Below are 19,273 nucleotides of genomic sequence, written 5' to 3'. Positions count from 1 at the left end.
ATGGATACTCACATTTATAGCTATTTTTTTTCTTCCATTAGGGTCGAATTTGGGATGGTTGCCCCAGCCCCCCTCTACCCATTAGATCCTGATGGAGTTGAGGAAAAAGAAGAGAGGGATGGAGGAACGAGAAGACGATGGCCCCATTCCATATTCATATATATCATGTATCTAGCCCTTGTTGTATTGTTTTTAATTTAAGTGGTAGGTGACATATACATCAATGCTATGCACCTCTATTTTCTCTTAAAGTGAATGGGGTTCCTGTGACAATTTTGTCGATCTCAAGATATGCAGTAGTTTTTAGAGATAGAATATACGTGTATGCTTTCACACAGGTAGGGTTTGCTTATAGTGTAATATGCATTATCAACTTATCATGTGTTTATAACGTGTTAAAAAAAAGGATAATCTGAATATCAACAAACTTTAGGCAACTAATATATGCCAGCTAGGATTGTAGTATCACTTAAAACATAAGATACACTATTTTTTGACAGCACGCGGAAAACTTAAAATATGCAGATGGATTCTAAACATAGCCCATCCATAATTTTTTTCACCGACAAAAAGAGTAAAAAGATCCAAAAGTAAAATGTGAAAAAAAAAGGAGAAATTAACAACGTGTGAAAGCTAAAGCACTCACCGGGCACGTTCCCCACTACTTCCCATGCATGCATGCATGCAACCGCGTGTGCAGCTAGCGCATGCTTCGCCGGCCGTCGTCTCCCGCACGGCCGCCCGCCCGTCCGGCTGCTTCCGCTATAAAATCGCCGTCGTCTATCTCGCGGACCACACCTCCACACTTCGCCGGCCGTGTGAGTGCTTCTTCCACCTCTCCACGACGGCGGCACGACCTCGATTGATCGATCCATCCCCCCACTACAACCAGCGATGGCTATGGCCGACTGCATCTACGTGCGCGAGCAGCAGCAGCTGGACGACGCCGTCGTCCACCGCCTTCTGCCGCAGGAGATATTGGTGGAAATCGGCATCGCCGATCACGCCGCTGCCGCCGCCCGCGCCCGCCGCCAGCGGAGTAGCCACGCCGTCGTCGAGGAGCTCGCCGCGCGCCTCGTCGGCATCCTCGGCCTCACGTCCACCGTCGGCGGCAGCGTCGGAGAACGACCTCCTGCTCCTCCTCCGGCCAGCGCCGCTCCGCCGTACAGCAGCCACCACCACCACCCACACGTGCGCGGGCAGCAGCATCTCTCCGGCGACGGCGCAGGACTAATGGCGCCGTCCCTGCACCACGCGCGGGGATTCGGGACGAGACAGACGCTGCCGCCGCCGTTCGCCGGCACCGGCGTGTTCTTGCCGCGTGCCGAGGTGTACCTGACCAGATCAGCCTCCTCCAATCCTCCCAGGATTAATGGTAAGCATGCACTTAATTGCCTCGATTCGATCGACATAAATTAATTCATCCCCATTTGATGCATGACGATCAAATTAAACTATGAACAATCCTGACACGATGTGGTTGAAATTTTGCAGGTGCGAAACCGCCGCGTATGCTGAGGAAGGAGGCAGCGGTTAGAAATTGGATCAATTAGCAACCGTCATTAGCAGTTGCTAGGGATGAATAGAGAGACTCTGGTTAGAAACACACACACATATATATATACCCGTGCTCATGTCCTATATCATCGTAGTATAATAAATATATGTAATCATTCATTGTATTCAAATATCAATCAGTATAAATAATTCAATTCTCTACTTCTATCTATCCACTCCCTCCCATTTTTAAGAGAACAGATAACGCCGTTGACTTTTGAACATATGTTTTGAGCATTCTCTTGTTTATAAAATTCATGCAATTATCATTTATTTTATTGTGATTTGGTTTATCATTGAATTAATCTACTTTAAGTATTACATACATTTTTACATATTTATACAAAATTGTTAATAAAACAAATGATGAAAGATAAGTTTAAAAGTCAACGACATCTTTTATATAAAAAAACCAGAGAGTATTTTTCAACTATTTATAACACATTGCTGACCTTAATGCCTTGGAGGGAGTGGGCTATTGAATCTTTTTTATTTGCATTTATTTTATTAAAAAGTTACAAAACTATATTTTTGTTTTAAGTATCTGTACTTCTATATCCCTAACATTCAACATTTGCTAGTGCACCATGAGCTAGATAAAACGCCCAACTACTGGGTTATATCGAACATGGCAAACGACATTTAATTGGCCCCTAGCGGATAGGTAGACAACGGCTTTTTTATATATATATACATATACATATATATATATACATATACATATATATACATACATATACATATATATATATATACATATATATACATACATATACATATACATATATACATACATATAAATATATATATACATACATATAAATATATATATATACATATACATATATATACATATATAGGCGACCCCCTTAGCACCATGCTAGTGGGTGATTTATGCTCATGGGGCACTTGCAAATGTTAAAGGGGCGCGTGCAAGAAGGGGCTTGACATTTTGCAGTTGGCTCCCTTAAAGTCATGCTATGGGTGATTTATGTTAACAAATTTGAAGATGGTCCCCTAGCGTCTAGTGGCTAGGTGATTTATTTGATATCTTCATAAATATATTTTCTGTGAATAATATATATATATATATATATATATATATATATATAAAACACTATACATATACAAATTTAGATATATTTTGACAAATCAAATACATGTATGTATAATGTGTATAATACCAAATATATCTATATATATGCATATTGCTAATAATGCTAAATATACTTATATTTTTCATGCAAAATGTATTTATAGAAATATCAAATAAATCATTGAGCTAGTGAGGCGTTAAGGGGGTCGTCCGCAAAATAACCGGCACAAACAACCCACTAATAGGTCTTTTTAAGGAGGCCGCATTTAAACACTTCCTGCGTGCAGCCCTTAACATTTGCAAGCGCTTCCTGAGCTGAATAAAATCACCCACTAGCCATGTAGGATTCCCTTAATTAATCACCCACTAGACACGTCAGATTTATAAGCTAGTGAGCATTTTTTTTTAAAAAAAATAACCCACTAGCCAGCGTTGGGGTATAGATTTACAAGTTTTTGAAGCAAAAATAATTTTTTTGCTAAATTTAATTAAAAATATATAAATAAAAAAGGTTGAGTATTGGGTGTGTGTTGTTGGGCTAAGGGCCTAGGAAGAGTGTTCCGATAACGTGAATTAGTAGGCTGGATCGGCCTGGGATGTAGTAGCTAAGGCCCCGTTTAGTTCCCAAAAAATTTCACCCAAAAATATCACATCAAACCTTTGAAATTTAAATAGAGTATTAAATATAGATAAATCGAAAAACTAATTGTACAGTTATGTGAGAAATCGTGAGATGAATCTTTTGAGCCTAATTAGTACATGATAAGCCATAAGTGCTACGGTAACCCACATGCGCTAATGATGGATTAATTAGGCTCAAAAGATTCGTCTCGCGGTTTCCATGCTAGCCGTGAAATTTGTTTTTTCATTCTTGTTCGAAAACCCCTTCCGACATCCGGTCAAACGTCTGATGTGACACGCAAAAATTTTTATTTCACTAACTAAACACCCCCTAAAAGAAGCACCGGAATGGAGTAGGTTTCAAATAACAGAAACCTAAATGGCACCCTGTGCAAGAAAATTGTGTTCCATATCTCACAGATTTTGGACTATTGGATCGATCAGGATCCAAAGAGACAAATATGAAAGTTTTATTTATAAATATTTTTAATTTATAAATATGATGTTTGTCTACCCCTTGATTAAAAAGAAAAAAGGGCAGGAATGGTGACGTGAGCAAACATATTAGCATTGCGCGAGCAAGTTACCAGTCTCACATTTTCACTTACGCTTATACTTATAAACCAAAATATAAATTTTCAACATTACTTTAGAATTTATTTTAGGGTTTTTAATAGTAGTTTATTTTTTAGCCTTTGCGTTTACATAGTTAAAAGTGTGTATATAAAAGTATTATTCAAAAATTATTTTGCAGTCTTTGCTTTTAGAGATATAACTTCTCATCTTGGATTTCATACTAAACATTTATAATATATCTTTTGCAAAATATAATCATTTTTATTTAAATATTGTACAATAATTTATTTCTCATATTATTCAAGATATTGCTTATCTCATTAATTACTTTCCATTCAAAAGTTTTCCAATTTTATCCCTACACCTACCCTCCCCATACACATCCTTTCCTCATTTATTGAGGGACAATCCCTCTTCTCAACTTTAACATATTTTCTGCTAAGCACTATAAAAATGCTTAAGTTTTGAAATAGATAGTAGTAAATCTTACCCCTATCTTGAGTCATTGTTATAAAAGCAAATCGAGTTAGATTTTTTCATTGCATCAGCTATGGGTGGGTGGATGGATGTACATCAATCCATGTGAAACCGCTAACAATTAAAACAAATTATTTTTATGGCAGCAGAAACAGAATTACATTAAACCATTTCTACCACTATGAAATAAATAAATATATATATATCAATATATATGGTATACAAATTAATAGTGCGAGGGTTTGGTCCAGCGGTACTATCACCATCCGAATTCCGACAACAAGACGACACGGATACATATGAACCGACGTGCGACGACAAGTAACGGTCAACCAACATTCATATAGCGGAATGAATTAAGTCATATTTTAAATTTTGTAAAACTGAAATTTGGTTCATCTAGCTCGAACTAAAATGGGCTAACCATTACCCCGTGGACTGACACATGGCCATGGCATGTCCTTCTCTTGTGCTCATGATGAGAGATTGAGACAAGGTTTTCATCATCCTTAAAAGTATCTTGAGGTACTAAAATTTTACACTAAAAAATGAGATATTTTTTTAAGGATGGTAAAAAAGCTCTTGAAAGAAAGCTCAACACATGTGTTTTCATATAAAGAAGTTTGTTTTTTGAATCATCTTTTAATTTTATTGGGTGCCATTGTTCCCGTTTCTTTCTATAAGTTCTAGTGAAAGTATTGGCACAGTAGGCAATAATGGCATACAAAATGCACGAAGTATCTCATGTCCATTAAACCATTTCTACCATGGAACAAATTATTTTTATGGCAGCAAAAACAGAATTACATTAAACCATTTCTACCACTATGAAATAAGTATATATATCAATATAGTATAAATAGTGTGAGGGTTTGGTCCAGCGGTACTATCACCACCCAAATTCCGACAACAAGACGACAAGGTTACGTATGAACCAACATGCGACGACAAGTAACGGTCAACCAACATTAATATAATTCAATGAATTAAATCATATTTTAAATTTTGTAAAACTGAAATTTGGTTCATCTAGCTCGAACTAAAATGGGCTAAACATTACCCCGTGGACTCACACATGACCATGACATGTCATTCTCTTGTGCTCATGACGAGAGATTGAGAGAGAGCTTGTGTTTAGGCTTTTCTTCAAGGTATATATGCTTGAATTTATGTTTTTCATATGAAAGAAGTTTGTTTTTTTTTGAATCAGCCTTGAATTTCTATATTATTTTTAAATTTTATTGGCACCATTGTTCCTGTTTCTTTCTATAAGTTCTAGTGAAAGTATTGTCACAGTGGCCAATAATGGCGCCATACAAAATGCACGAAGTATCTCATGTCCATTGAGTCAAAATGATGTCTATGTTATAATTTATTGTGCAAATTTAAAAGCTATGTGCCAAAACGAGGCTACGGACAAAACTGGAAGCGATTAAATTAAATTCAGTAAAATTACCTGGAATCCAAACAACAAAGCAGAACCAGTTCACATATATCTCCAGCTATAAATATAGTACTGTACACACCTTTTCTTCTTCACTCGATCCATCGTCGACTGTGCCGTCGATCTCCCCGGAGATTCATCAGCATTAGCTACCTAGCTAGCTTGGTCGCCGGAATCCATGGCCGACGGCTCATCCACGCCGCCGTCCTTCCTTGGCTATCCCAGCTACTACGCCGCCGGCGGCTTCCGGGCGCCGGTATTAAGCGTACTAGCTCTCTGATGTGCCTGGGGTAATTTGATTAAGGTGTATTATATTAATTGTATATTTGCTTGTGCGTACAGGCCTACGGAATGGGAGCTCGCGGCGAGCTGCTCGTCACGGCGAGCGGCGGAGCGGCGGCGGCGGAGAACGGCGGAGTGCAGGTGTGGGAGACGGTGGCGGAGCCGGGGCACTGGTTCTACGTGCCGCCGTCGTCGGGACAGGTAGGCACGCGGTGCGCGGCTGCCGGACGGCCGGTAGAAACCGTCGCATCATTAATGTATTATATTTGTTTATTGATTGGTTCTTGTTTTGTGTGATACTCTCTCAAATTTTGAAATATCGCTCCTGTGCAAAATGGTCTCAAAATACATCTATTTCTGCACTACAGCAATAGTTTCTCGTCTCACTCAATCATATATATATATATATATATATACTACTTCCGTTTTTAAATAAGGGATTTTAGGATTAATCTGTACAAGCGCGTCTTCAGATTTATTTTTAGAATAACCTTATAGGGGAGTAACGTTTCACTATTTAGTTTTCTTCACCTACTTTCCTATCTTAACTATTGGTAACTATTTTCACGCGTCAAGCTTAGTCCAAAAAAGGTATTAATAACTAAGTAATTATATTTTGAAATGAAGGAAGTACTATCTTGTCCCATGTTATAGTTACTTCTAATAATGAAAATTCCTCCTATAATATACTCCCTCCATCTAACAATGTATGTAAGAAGTTTTTAAGAGATTTAAGGTACGTTGAGCCAATGGAATGTTTGATTGATTGAAAAAAAAAGTAGGTGAAAAAATTAAATAAGAGATTATTGTGATTGGTTAATACGAGGAGACGGGGATGTTATTACATTGTTAAACAAAAATCAAACTCTACACCTCCTTCAGAGGGACTACTTATATATCTATTTTCTCATCTCGACTAATCATAGCTATCTTTATCTCATTTCTTCACATATATACTTTCCCATCGTAATCGTCAGTTTCTTATTTACTTTCACTCGTTTTCAAAGTCTTCTGTAAAAAGGCATAGCTATATATAGTATGGAGGTAGTAGTTTAGAAATATTTTAGTTCATTCTGTTTTTGCTCCCAAACAATGAAAAATCTCTTTTTTAGCTCTTCATGTAGATCCTATATAGATATATACACACCCATGTAATGTAGGTACGTGAATTAATAATCACAACGATGCAATGAAATATGTGTAACTTGATCTACCTTTTAGTAATGATGAACCAGAATGTGTAGATTAATATACACATGAATAAGAAATTCTACCGTAACATTAATTACTAGCTAATGAACTGCAAATTAATGAAGATTGGTAACTCGGTTAATAACTTTTCAATAGTGAGCAAATTCAAATATGATTCAATAACTATAGGTTTGAGTATGAATAAATCCAATATTAATTAGAGGTAAAGTAACCAAAATGAAGAGAACAGTAAAAACATGCTATTTAGCTTGAGAGCAATCAGGCCACGTTGGCCGCCGGTCGTAACTTAACTTACCTCTCGTTTTTCACGCGCACGTTTTCTGAACTGCTAAAAAATATATTTTCTATAAAAAATTTTTTGTAGGAAAGTTGTTTTAAAAATCATATTAATCTATTTTATATTTTTTAATTATTAATTAATCATGTACTAATCTATTACTACGTTTTTCACGCCGGGTAAGTTAGTTTTCCACGCCGGGTAAGTTAACTTATCACCCCAGCAACCGAACGCGGCCTCAGACCCTCTCTAGATAGTATAGTATTTATTTCCTGTTTGTTTTTTCATTTCCGTTTTACTTCTTATCTTGGATATATTGACGCTCAATCTAGTAATCATATAAATGATATCCATAATCATGTTTGTATGTCGTAATTAATTAGTTTATGTACATGCAGTCCGGCGGCAGTATCATGATCAATATTTCGGCGGCCACCGCCGGCAGCTTTGGGACGCAGAGCTCCGGCACCGGCGTGTTCCTGCCGGAGCCTCGCATCCGCCCAGCTGTTCCCAGTGTGCAGCAGCCAACCAGTTTGCTGCCAGCTGAGACTGACAGAGGTGTGTATATATTTTTTAATTATGTCTCCAGCCAAAATTAAAACCACTGATATGGGCTTTTATTTTTCAGATTTGGAATGCATGGTTTAAATGCTTCTCAATGCATGAATTAATGCACTTCAATTAATTACTAGGACTAGAGAATAGGTGGTGTTTAGTTTGCAAAAATTTTTTGCAAAAACCTCACATCAAGTTTTCGGATACATATTTGAAGTATTAAACGTAGTCTAATTACAAAATAAATTTCAGATTCCAGTTGAAAACTGCGGGACGAATTTTTTGAGCCTAATTAATCCATCATTAGCACATGTTGGTTACTGTAGCACTTATGGCTAATCACTTTCTAATTAGGCTCAAAAGATTCGTCTCAAGATTTCTTCCGTAACTGTGCAATTAGTTTTTTGATTTATCTATATTTAATGCTTTATTTAGGTATCTAAAGATTTGATATGATGTTTTTAGAAAAAAAAATTTGGGAACTAAACAATACCTAAATATGTCTAGACTAATTTGTAAAATATATAGGCTCATGTATTGCTATGTTTGTGGCATTATTTGTGTTAACCGAATACTTCCCACGTTCCAAATATAATCATTTCTTGCTATGAATCCAGACATCCCCTCTACCTAAGTGCGTAGTTAGAAATGTATATTTTTAAACGGAATAACTACCATATGTAATGCATATTTATGTTATATAGGAGTATCTTTATGCAGAAGTGAAATATGATAAGGTTTTTGTGTCAATAAAATAATACTAATAAATGCAGTACACTGTAATTATTGTGCAGATGTGAGGGCACTAACTGCAGATGGCAACAGCAACACTGGCCTGAAGACTGATGATGCAGGCAAAGGAAGTGAGATACAGCAGAAGAGCTATGCTGCAGTTGTGAAGGGAGGGGGGCCTAGCCAAGAAGCTGAAGCCATGGGGGCAGGTCCTAGCCATGAAGCAGTGAGGGCAAGACCAAGCCAGCACGGGCACAGGCTCTCCTGGAAGAAGAAGAAGAAGACGAAGAAGCAGGCGGCGACGGCGCCGGCGCCGGAGGAGGAGGAGGAGGCAACCGCCGCTACGGTGGATGACTTCCCGGAGCTGGCGCTGCTGCCGGAAGAATGGGTCTACTGAATCTGATGAACCATATGCATGATATCGCCCAATGGTCACTACTAGATGATGATGAATAAGAGCTGCTGTTGGCTTGTTGCTGCATTAAAATGTGATGGCTATCAGTTCTGAACTTTTGATGAGAATAAATGGATCAAAATATATGTTTTGTCATCTTAGCTCATGATCCTATTTGATCACACACCCATGCGTTCGAGACGTTAGAGTTCTTTATGATCAATTTATAAGTAGTGATATTATACCATATGATTGACACTATAATATATCTAAATCTCAGTAATGCCTAAGGAGGTGTCAAACATCATCATCATCATGGTATTTCTTTACTGGAGGATCAATGATATGGATTGCAAAGGTTGCCAAATTTCTATAGTTTTGTATGAAGTTTATGGTTCCAAATGGCATACCTATCCCTTAGGCAGCTAGCTAGGGTTATCCCATCCCTAAAACAAGATGGCTCTACCACATTTCATCTCGTCTCTACCAAACGTATGACAAGTGTCTATAAATTACTATTGCATCCCTTTAATCCTAAAGTAGGGAAATAAAAGTGTGCAAACCACTTTCTTATATAAGTGTAATCAACACTATCTAACCAACACTCACTTTTAGAAATGTGATCAATACTATCCAAACACATTGCTTGTATTTTTCATAACTTGAATTTTCCATTCATATATGTTTTTAACAAAATAATCACATTTTCATGTGGTATCTAGAACTACATAACATTATGATTCTTGCATTTTTTTATTTCTATATGTATGTGTGTTTCCTAAAATAATCATTCATCACAAAGATACCCTTGCTAGATAAAGGAATTTGAGAGACAAAATCAGGTACTCACTAGACAAAGCTAGAACACCATTACGACTCACTAGAGGTTGATGCCATCTCTATTGACACATTAGAGTGAATTTAACTTGGCACATGTGGATTTCTTGAATTTAACAACAAAATCACAAACCCAAGGACGAAAGAGCTATAATTGAAGTTCGTGGAAAAAGGAAGGAGAAGAGTTGGGAGGAGACACGTCAAAACAAAATAGGGTATTATCCATCATTTATATATACACACAAATATAGAAAACATACCAACTCACCAGAGGTTGATGGCATCTCTATTGACATGTTGTAGTGAATCTAACCTTGAATATATGGTTTTGCTTCAATCCAACTAGAAGATCTGAAACATAGAAAGGTAAGAACAAAACAAGGCAAACCTCAATCAAAAAGACAAAAACAACAAAGATACATACATCAAGATATAATAAAAAAAGACTCACCAAAAAGAGAGGCATCAGTAGCACTAGCAATGCCTTGTCGATGACTGTTGACCTTGGTTATAATGGCACACTACGCAAGCGAGAGAAATTGATCAACTCAATGTGGGAAAAACATACAAAAAGATGCAGAGAATAGTAATGATAAGAATTAGCACAATAATAGGATGCGGAGAGTTTATGGAGATGGTGGCATTAAGAGGATGGCAAGGGAGATGTTCTAGAATGAATATCGCGGTCCATGTAATGGTTTAATAGTGCTAAAGTGAGTTGGGGTTTAGGTAGTCTTAATAGACATAATCATTCAATGTTGTTTATGGTTTGATTGGAAAATGTGTCTATTTTACCCCCAACCACAATCCTATATCCAAAATCAGTCATTACGGTAAGTAGACGTAGCATCAAGGCTAAGAAAATAAAAAATATTAGACATGACATATATATATATACACACACATTCTATAAGGAGTCTAGCTTAAAAAGGAATATACTCAACTCAATAGACTATTTGGGATGTGATGACTAGACCTCCACACCCCCCTCTCCCAAGGCTAATAAAAACACCTCGTGTGCATAAACAACATTAAAACATTTACTACTTAACTATAGAGGATCAACTAATACCTAAACTAAAAAAACAAAATAATCAGAAAAATTTACTCACATCAACCCATGCCTAGTCCATATTTGTCTTTCATGGCAGCTATGTCTTCTCCAATGTTGATGGTGGAGATGATGTGTTGAATTAAGGTTCGGGTCGAAGTCAAGGTGGTATGGGCTAGGAGGAAAGATGAGGGTCTCTTGGCTTACGATGATGGTCCGGATAGGAGCAACCCGGTGCTGTGAGGTGGTTCCGATGGAACAAAGAGGTGGTGTTGGTGTCACACCCGAGATATAAACCGCTAAAGAGATGATGGAGAAGAAATAAGACCGAGAGTCAGCTTCAGACTTGAGGAAGAAGATGACGACGGCGGTGCAAATCCACCGAAGATAGCGAAGGAGGGTGGGGAAGGGTGGCTAGCAAAAACCTCATAACCCTGTTGAAGAAGAGAGTCATGTTGCACAAGAAGACAGGACAAGAGACGGCGAGGGTGTGGTTGGGAGAGGGAGTAAAAGAGAAGGCCTAGGGTTACCTGTTATAAAAGGTTGCATGAATCTTAGAGCAATCCTAACCACTCAAAACATTAATAAAAACAACTAGTTGAAATGCATGATCGTAAAAACATGGGTATAAATATACGGTGGAATAGAATACACATATACTTCAAGTAACCTCGTGTCGTGTGAGGCCTCTCACATCTCACGCAAACGCAAGAATTTTGAGAGGAAAGAACTTGCGCAAAACAAATAGTGTCGCACACATTCGCTTCACTTTAGTCAACTTTAACAATAGTAATTGCACAAGCAACCAATTATGTATAGACAGAATCTGATACTCCAAAACAACGAACACCAGATGTCACTACAAAAGAAGAAAAAAATAAAAGAAAAAAGTCGATGAAACACGAAGAAAAGAATCGGGACAGCGAAGTACTCAATTAGTGCACGCCTAATTAGGGATTAGGAGCTTAATTAATTCCGATCATACGGCGCGCAAATATTCGTGCACGTTGTCACGTCAGCAACGCTGCGAGGATCAGCGCCGTGTAAACGCTCGCCGCGCCGCCGGCGCTCCGCCTGCCGCTGCCGGAGAGGTAGAAGTAGTAGTACGGGTTCGACGACGATGGCGGAGACGGCGGCGACGAGAAGTGGGAGGAGGACGCCGGGGGCGACGCCGTCGACCCGCTGCTGCTCTTCGGCGGCGGCGGCGGTGACGACGACGGTGGAGGCGGTGGCGGGTTCGTCGTCGGTGCCGGCGGCGGGAACATGTCGCTCTCGTCCGCCGCCGGCGGCGGGAGCAGCAGCGTCAGGTACGGCGGCGGAGGCGCTGAGTACAGCGGCAGCACGGGCGGCGTCGACGACGGCGGGGTGGGCGGAGGCGGCGGCGGCGGCGGCGACGTGCATACTGTCGGGCACGTCCCGCACTCGCTGACGCACAGCAGGCTCGCGTCCGGGCCTCCCGCCGCCTCGCCGGCGACCTGATCAGCGCCGGAGCACGCCACCGACAGCAAGACGATCACGGACACCGCCAGCACGGCCGCTCCTCCCGCCATTAATGTCGCCGATGCTGATGCTGCGTGTGTGATTTGCTTGCTCAGGTGAGATTCCGGCGAGCCCTGGGACCTCCAGGTTTATAAGCTCAGTGATGATGCAAAAGATGTGCCAAACTTGAGCTGCAAGCTCGGACAGAATATGAGCAGCAGGGTGTAAAGTGAAGATGCCCGGCCCTTCATTAGCAGCAAGGAATTCAGGATTCTTCCTGCAGATGTGAGTTAGTTAATCTCAAGAAAACAGCATGAGATTAGTTCATTAATATCAAAAAACTAGATGATTAGAATTTCTGGGGTCAAGCCAGTAAGCAACGTATATGTGCATGGTTTAACTGGAAATATGATAATCATTTATCAACAGATGCCGCTTCAATTGTGTGCAATAAACAATGATCGTCCCTGCTACAGAATGAGTTTTAGTGTGGACAAATCCTACAAAATGCACTGCTTTAAAACCTGCACAGATGTACTGTGTACATGTGAAGTATATAAACAAGAAAAATATGGATACCTGCATTGAAAATTTCTTTACCCCTGAACACTTTTATCAATTTGATGTCTTTACAAGGCATGGCATGGATGCCAATAAACAACCAGCAAAAGAAGAAAACACTTGTACAAAAGGCTAACTATGAAAGGAAAACTTGCCAGCCTTAACTCTTACGGGTTACTACCAATGCCCTTCGCTGAGAAGGTAAGTATCAAAAGTACAGTATGAGTTAACAGTGTTACTAGTCAGTTTCTGCCTCTGTTGTTATAGCTGACTTAAGTTTTTGGCTCACAAACTGCCCCTTAACTCTGGGTCTTTGTTCTGCAAGCTTCTTCCTGCTATGGTACCTGACCTGTACAAACGAGAGATGAACAAATACTGAGATTCAGATTCAGAAGAATTATCTGTTGATGATCTAAAGTATAGTATGCATATTTGAGCACTGTTTGCACACATCTATTAATGCTCACTCCTTACATGCAAACTATATAGGTCTGTCAAACAAAGTGGTACCTTTTTCTCGAAACATCGATCTTTTCTTTTCATGCGGAATTTCAACAAGGCAGCTTCACGACGAGACCGGTCACCATCCAATACATTGTTGCTACAGTTCTGTACACCACTCTCATTTCCGCTCTCTAGTGCAATGACCGTATTTGTATTTGCATCAGTTTCACCACTCCCAGTGCACCCACTTCCTTTGCGGATATCCTGGCTACAGCTGGCACTCTGGTTGATACGCTCCATATGAGCCCTCGCAAAGTCAGTTGGTTCTCCTGATTCTCGGAGAATTTGTCTTGAATGATGCAACTGATGGTTTTCTTCTGGCTGTTTGTGCTCATCAATCTGTGACTGTTCACCAAGATTTTCATGGTAGTTAGATTGACAAGAGGCATGCTGAACTGCTGTCTTGTTGATGGCAGCTGAATCACTTTGCATAAAAGCAGCCTGTGGATAGTACATTGGCTGCATTATTGCACCGTAGTGATAGGGTATAGCAGCACCAACAGGAATTGGAACAGGAATAAACCCATATGAAGGATGAGTTAAACAATCCTTTCTAGGAGAAGAACTGCTTGTACCAGCATCTTCTCTTACACTACTAGAACACAGGATGGCAGCACCCTCAGTGCTATTGTCCAAAGGAAGATGAGCTTGCACTGTCCTCTCGTGTGTATTATGTTCATGGGAAAGCAAGACGTGGCTGGATTGCGGATTCTTGTCATAAACAGTTTGTTGGTAAGCCATGTGGAAGGAGGGGGAAAACGGCCGATGAGCTGATGATTCTATCCTCTTATTGCCATACCTGTGATAGGTACCAAACATGTAAAGGACATGAAAAACGAAGCTAGCAAGAGTTACAAAACCATATAGGTGTAGGAAATGACTTACACTAACCCAAAAGATAATGATTTACTACCAAAACAGTATAACACAAAGAAACAGATGTGCATGCAAAACAAATGGCACTCAGAAACCAATCTATTCAAAATTAGAATCTATTTAAATCAAGTTTCTAAAAAACTAGTACCTTGAAAAGGCAGAGGAGTTTGAGTGATTAAAGATATCCTTATCCTTCAACTTGTGGTTTGCATGACCATTGGGATGATGCTGATTTTCTAAATTAATCTCCACAAAGTGAGATGGACAGGATTCAGCATGGTCTGTTGCAGCCCCCTTTGAATTTTCACTAAGGTTATTTTCCATGACAGCATTGTTTCCCATCGCTGAAGATTTGCATTTTCTGTCAGCTGTGGTCTTAGCAACAGCCAAAAGGTCTTTTCCAGGATCACTTGAACGAAGTAAACTTGCATCAGCAAACCTCAAGGCATTATCCATTATCTGTCCAGCAACCTTTGCAGAAGTAATACCATTAAGGAATTTGGAACACACATTCTTCTCAGTTGAAAGCATTTGTGGTTCGCTATCACCACAGAGATTTCCACTTGGAGCATCTAGAAAAGGATAAATAGCAGTAACTATCACATGTTGTCAAGTGCAAAGTTGACACTCAATGACCGATAGAGGCACATAAAAATCAAAGATTAGATAAGTATGTATAAATTCCTTACCATCATTACCCTTCAATGCATGCGATTTTGTGTTTAGTCCATTGATAGAACCATTCTGCAATTTAAGTCCTCTGGATGAGCCTACCCCACTATCTGCAACAACCTCTGGCAACTTTTCAACACTCTGAATTTCAACCTCCCTTTTGCTACCAGAACTCTGATGAACGTAAAGGAACCACCATAATGTTAGATATAGAGAAATTTCAATAAAAAAATTAAAATAGATATAAGAACTTCATAGAAGATCAGTTATGATTAACTCTAACTTGCTTCAGTAAACAATGCTGAGTTGCTGATTACATTTACTGGATAAAGTCCTGAGAAAAATATGATAGAAAACAAGTGTATTCAAATAACTTCAGCAATCAGTGGTTCAGCTTTCAAATTTATTTTTCTGTTTGGCTTCCATGAACTTAGAATGAAGCATTTTATATTTGCGTTATACAATAAAACAGACAAGGTATAAACTAGCACAGATGCTCACCTGAGCATCACTTTCCTCGTCGCTGTTTTCTCCTGTCTTTGACCCATTATCAGCATTGGCACTTAAATGATTGCTAGCCGCATTGTTTTCCGATGCATTTGTTTGGCTATTCATCTGCATTGGAATTTCCAAGGGGCTCAGAGAAGAGTACTCACACTTATTGATATTTACTAAAAGCTTGCATCGTAACATCAACAGTATAACACTCCAAATCTTGACAACGGAAATTACACATTAAGGTACAGCTAAACTGTCATTCAATTCATTTTTTTTAGAAAAAAAGGAAACAAAATAAATCTGGAATTAGTTGACCAATATAAACCAAACAATACAACCAAGGAAAATTTCCCCATGGATCAGAAGACTGACTGAAAAGAAAGCATGCTCTTAAAAGACTAGCAGAAAGAGGACTTACTGCGTGTCGCCTCCATACATGTTGCCATAAGTTCCGCAGCTCATTCTTTCGCACTGGCTTCACAAGGAAGTCCACTGCACCCTTCTGCATGCACCTGAGCACTGTGCCAATAGAATCTTGGGACGACATCACTGCCACAGACAACCCAGTGAGACATCATGAAAATCCCATAGTAAATTTGGTAAATAATAAATTCGATCACAGCCTCTCAAGACCCATCAATCTCCTTGACGATGCTAGATAAGCGTCCATCACTCCACTATGCCACTCGGCTGTTAAATGTTTAGCCATAGTGGTTAGATTTCCCTAAATGCATTGTTAACATGGTGCATATCTGTCTCTCGTTGAAGCATGCATTGACGACTGATCATATTTAGTGCCTAGAACCAATTTTAGTACATGGACTACACTAAAATAAGCACTTCACAATAATGTGCTTGCTCTCAAATACTTAACCACTATTTAATAACATAGAAAGTCACTAATTTCCTAATTTAATTTCCAAAAGTAGCAAAAATTCATTTTGGAAGAAATCACGTCTTTGCGATTGATGCAACAAACCTACAAAATAGTGTATTTCCTCATTGGAATGGAGCTGTGCAGACTTAAATAAAAACCATGTTAGTGTAAAATTACACATTCAATCCCATGTTCAATCATATTTTCTGCGTCATGTTGGAATGGGCCTCTATCCCATCCCATCTACATGCATGGACAGGGATTTTGAACTAAAATCCGGGCCCATGGATGTGGACGGGCTGGCTATTCAAACAAGGCCAAAATGTCAAATGACTCAAAATCCATACAAAAAACACATGTTTACCGTTGAAATTTTGCGGATAAACTACCTCCAATCCCATAAATAACATACTGTAACAAATAGTGCCAGATAATATTAAGATGAGAGATTATCCATCCAGTGATGCTTACACACAGGAGTACAGGACTAATATTGTAAGAAAACACTAGTTATGCTGTTGGTAATAACTCAAGCAATAGCAGAAATGGAGTTTAACACCAGCAATTCAGTTTCAACAAAGCTATTATTACAAAACTACATCACAGTCCTGATCCATTTGAGATCAGCACTAGTTATCCAGTAGTAATAACCATGGTTTGCATCTATCAACAGAAATGGCAGCCAAAGCTAAGCAAATACAATAGCATTAAAACTAACACAGAGTTCATTGCTTAAAGCACCCTCTAGATAGTGAGGTTTAGTCCATTTGGCAGCTCAGTTTGAGGCACACGCCACAAAAAAAAACATCAGAGCAAAGACTGGAAAGGCAGCTTACTTATGACGGGGATGTTCTTGCACTCGTCGGCGGCGACGATCCTGGAGAGCAGCTCGATGCCGGAGAGCGTTGGCATGGTGACCTCCGTGAGCACGAGGTCGAAGGCGTACGCCCGCCCCCGCATGACCTCCCACGCCTTCATCCCGTCCGCCACCGCCGCCACTGTCACCCCCCGATGGGAAGAAGCAGGAACACACGGAGAAAACAGGGAAAACCCCCCCAATTCCCCCGACTCAGAACCCAATCCCGCGGGACGGACGCAATCAATCAATCGACCAACCAATCAATCAACCGCGAGGGTACTCACCGCGGTAGCCGCACTTGCGGAGGAGCGCGGTGACGACCTGGCGGGTGGAGTCGTCGTGCTCGACGAGCAGCACGCGGAGGGACCGCCGCGGCAGGATCTGGTCCCACCGGATCGCCCCCCGCGCCTCCGCCGCCGCAGAGGGCGACAGCCCCACCCCCGCCCCCGCAGCAGAAGCCGCGCCCTCGCCGCCGGCCGCCGCCGCCGCCGCGTCGGCGTCGGCGTCAGGAGACATTTGGGAAGAGGAGAGAGAAGCGTCGAGCCGTCGAGGAAAGGAGGAGAGAGAAGAGGTGGGAAAAATATCTGCAAATTTTCTTTCAGGCGGTGGGTGCCACGTCAGCGGCGGGGCGCGGAGGAGAGGATCAAATCAACCAAATACACTCCGCTCTCGGAGATATTTTTTGTTCGGTTTTTTCGAATTACTGCCGCCTCTACTCGAAATCCGAAATGAAATTAACCCGATCCGAGATATTTTGGTGTTTTTTTCGAATTTAGTACGGGCGATTTGGGTGATTTTTGACTTTGTTTTTTGGGGGAGTGACCGAGTGAGAGAGATATTTGGTGGGTTTCCCGTGGCCGCTCGTTTTGGGGTGCGAGGATGACCGTGGAAAAGAAAAAACGACGACTTTTGTGCGGCCGCGAGCTTGTCGACGCTTAATTCGCCGGCGCTTTCTTTCTCTTTATTTTTTTTCTTTTGCTTATTATACGAAGAAAAATGATTAGCCAACCATTTTGAGAGATGATGGTGTGTGTACCGCCCTACGATGGGACACCACACAGAACTGCATACTAGATGCAAGGGGCCGTTTCTACTTTGTGCCTATATAAAGGCAATTACCATGGTTTCACTTGTCGCGATTATCATCGCGGTAATCGCGATTGCCAGTTAAAGTTGTCACGGTACGTCGCAGTTTCGTTTGAAAAATATCGTGAGGAATTTAATTTTTTGGAAATTTTTGAAAAACAATTGTGGTAATGTATCACTATAATTGTGGATTATCACATGGTTTTACACTAAAATCGTGATTATCGATATTGCGAAATTACCATGATAATGGTTTATACGTCTAAACAAATACGGTGACAACTAATAGTCTTTATTGTATCGGGTTACCACGATAATAACTACTTCATTCATGTTTTTATATAACGCCGTAGATTTCATGTTTATGTTTGGTCATTCGTCTTATTAAAAAAACTTATATAATTATTAATTATTTTTTTATAATTTGATTTATTATTATAGAAATTTTAAGTATGACTTATAATTTTACATATTTTTAAATAAGACAAATGGTTAAACGTTAACGGTGTGATATAAAACAAACTTGGAGAGAGTATAACTCAAGGCTAACCACCTGATATTTTAAAATCTAGCACAACCTTTATCTAGGGGGCTGTTTAGTTCCCAAAATTTGTCATCCAAAAACATCACATCAAATCTTTAGACATCTAAATAGAGTATTAAACATAGATAAAACGAAAACTAACTGCACAGTTACGTGAAAAATCGTGAGACGAATCTTTAGAGCCTATTTAGTACGTGATTAGCTAT

At 39.9% G+C, this 19,273-nt stretch overlaps 4 protein-coding genes across 4 annotated transcripts; 2 read left to right on the top strand and 2 right to left on the bottom strand.

Annotated features, from left to right (window-relative positions):
* The first annotated feature begins 814 nt into the window (after positions 1–814).
* On the top strand, positions 815–1,712 carry LOC102713412. Its single transcript, XM_006663169.3, has 2 exons — positions 815–1,375; positions 1,495–1,712. Exons 1-2 carry the CDS (start codon positions 895–897, stop codon positions 1,551–1,553), a joined length of 540 nt encoding a protein of 179 aa, XP_006663232.2. The 5' UTR covers positions 815–894; the 3' UTR covers positions 1,554–1,712.
* A 4,237-nt stretch (positions 1,713–5,949) lies between these two features.
* LOC107305212 lies at positions 5,950–9,282 on the top strand. The gene is made up of 4 exons (XM_040528769.1): positions 5,950–6,027; positions 6,114–6,254; positions 7,941–8,100; positions 8,892–9,282. Exons 1-4 carry the CDS (start codon positions 5,950–5,952, stop codon positions 9,224–9,226), a joined length of 714 nt encoding a protein of 237 aa, XP_040384703.1. The 3' UTR covers positions 9,227–9,282.
* A 2,473-nt stretch (positions 9,283–11,755) lies between these two features.
* Positions 11,756–12,694, bottom strand: LOC121055726 (protein enabled homolog). Its single transcript, XM_040528724.1, has one exon. It carries the CDS (start codon positions 12,659–12,661, stop codon positions 12,122–12,124), a length of 540 nt encoding a protein of 179 aa, XP_040384658.1. The 5' UTR covers positions 12,662–12,694; the 3' UTR covers positions 11,756–12,121.
* Positions 12,695–13,162: 468 nt separating this feature from the next.
* LOC102700837 (two-component response regulator-like APRR3) lies at positions 13,163–17,957 on the bottom strand. The gene is made up of 8 exons (XM_006662688.3): positions 17,722–17,957; positions 17,415–17,576; positions 16,120–16,250; positions 15,705–15,818; positions 15,221–15,377; positions 14,680–15,103; positions 13,662–14,454; positions 13,163–13,500 (listed from the first exon to the last, which is right to left on the bottom strand). Exons 1-8 carry the CDS (start codon positions 17,951–17,953, stop codon positions 13,390–13,392), a joined length of 2,124 nt encoding a protein of 707 aa, XP_006662751.2. The 5' UTR covers positions 17,954–17,957; the 3' UTR covers positions 13,163–13,389.
* Between the last annotated feature and the right edge of the window lie 1,316 nt (positions 17,958–19,273).

Source organism: Oryza brachyantha, chromosome 11, assembly GCF_000231095.2.
Source record: "Oryza brachyantha chromosome 11, ObraRS2, whole genome shotgun sequence".
Classification (NCBI taxonomy): Eukaryota; Viridiplantae; Streptophyta; class Magnoliopsida; order Poales; family Poaceae; genus Oryza; species Oryza brachyantha.
This window is presented reverse-complemented; position numbering and strand designations above follow the sequence as displayed.

Excerpts from the sequence above, each read along its gene's own strand:
- LOC102700837 (XM_006662688.3), bottom strand. The coding sequence starts at position 17,953 with ATGTCTCCTGACGCCGACGCCGACGCGGCGGCGGCGGCGGCCGGCGGC. Across the intron at positions 16,251-17,414 it reads CAAGAACATCCCCGTCATAA|TGATGTCGTCCCAAGATTCT; the intron begins GTAAGCTGCCTT and ends TGTCTGTGGCAG. Across the intron at positions 15,819-16,119 it reads ATGTATGGAGGCGACACGCA|ATGAATAGCCAAACAAATGC; the intron begins GTAAGTCCTCTT and ends ATTCCAATGCAG.
- LOC121055726 (XM_040528724.1), bottom strand. The coding sequence starts at position 12,661 with ATGGCGGGAGGAGCGGCCGTGCTGGCGGTGTCCGTGATCGTCTTGCTG.
- LOC102713412 (XM_006663169.3), top strand. The coding sequence starts at position 895 with ATGGCTATGGCCGACTGCATCTACGTGCGCGAGCAGCAGCAGCTGGAC. Across the intron at positions 1,376-1,494 it reads CAATCCTCCCAGGATTAATG|GTGCGAAACCGCCGCGTATG; the intron begins GTAAGCATGCAC and ends GAAATTTTGCAG.
- LOC107305212 (XM_040528769.1), top strand. The coding sequence starts at position 5,950 with ATGGCCGACGGCTCATCCACGCCGCCGTCCTTCCTTGGCTATCCCAGC. Across the intron at positions 6,255-7,940 it reads TGCCGCCGTCGTCGGGACAG|TCCGGCGGCAGTATCATGAT; the intron begins GTAGGCACGCGG and ends ATGTACATGCAG. Across the intron at positions 8,101-8,891 it reads GCCAGCTGAGACTGACAGAG|ATGTGAGGGCACTAACTGCA; the intron begins GTGTGTATATAT and ends ATTATTGTGCAG.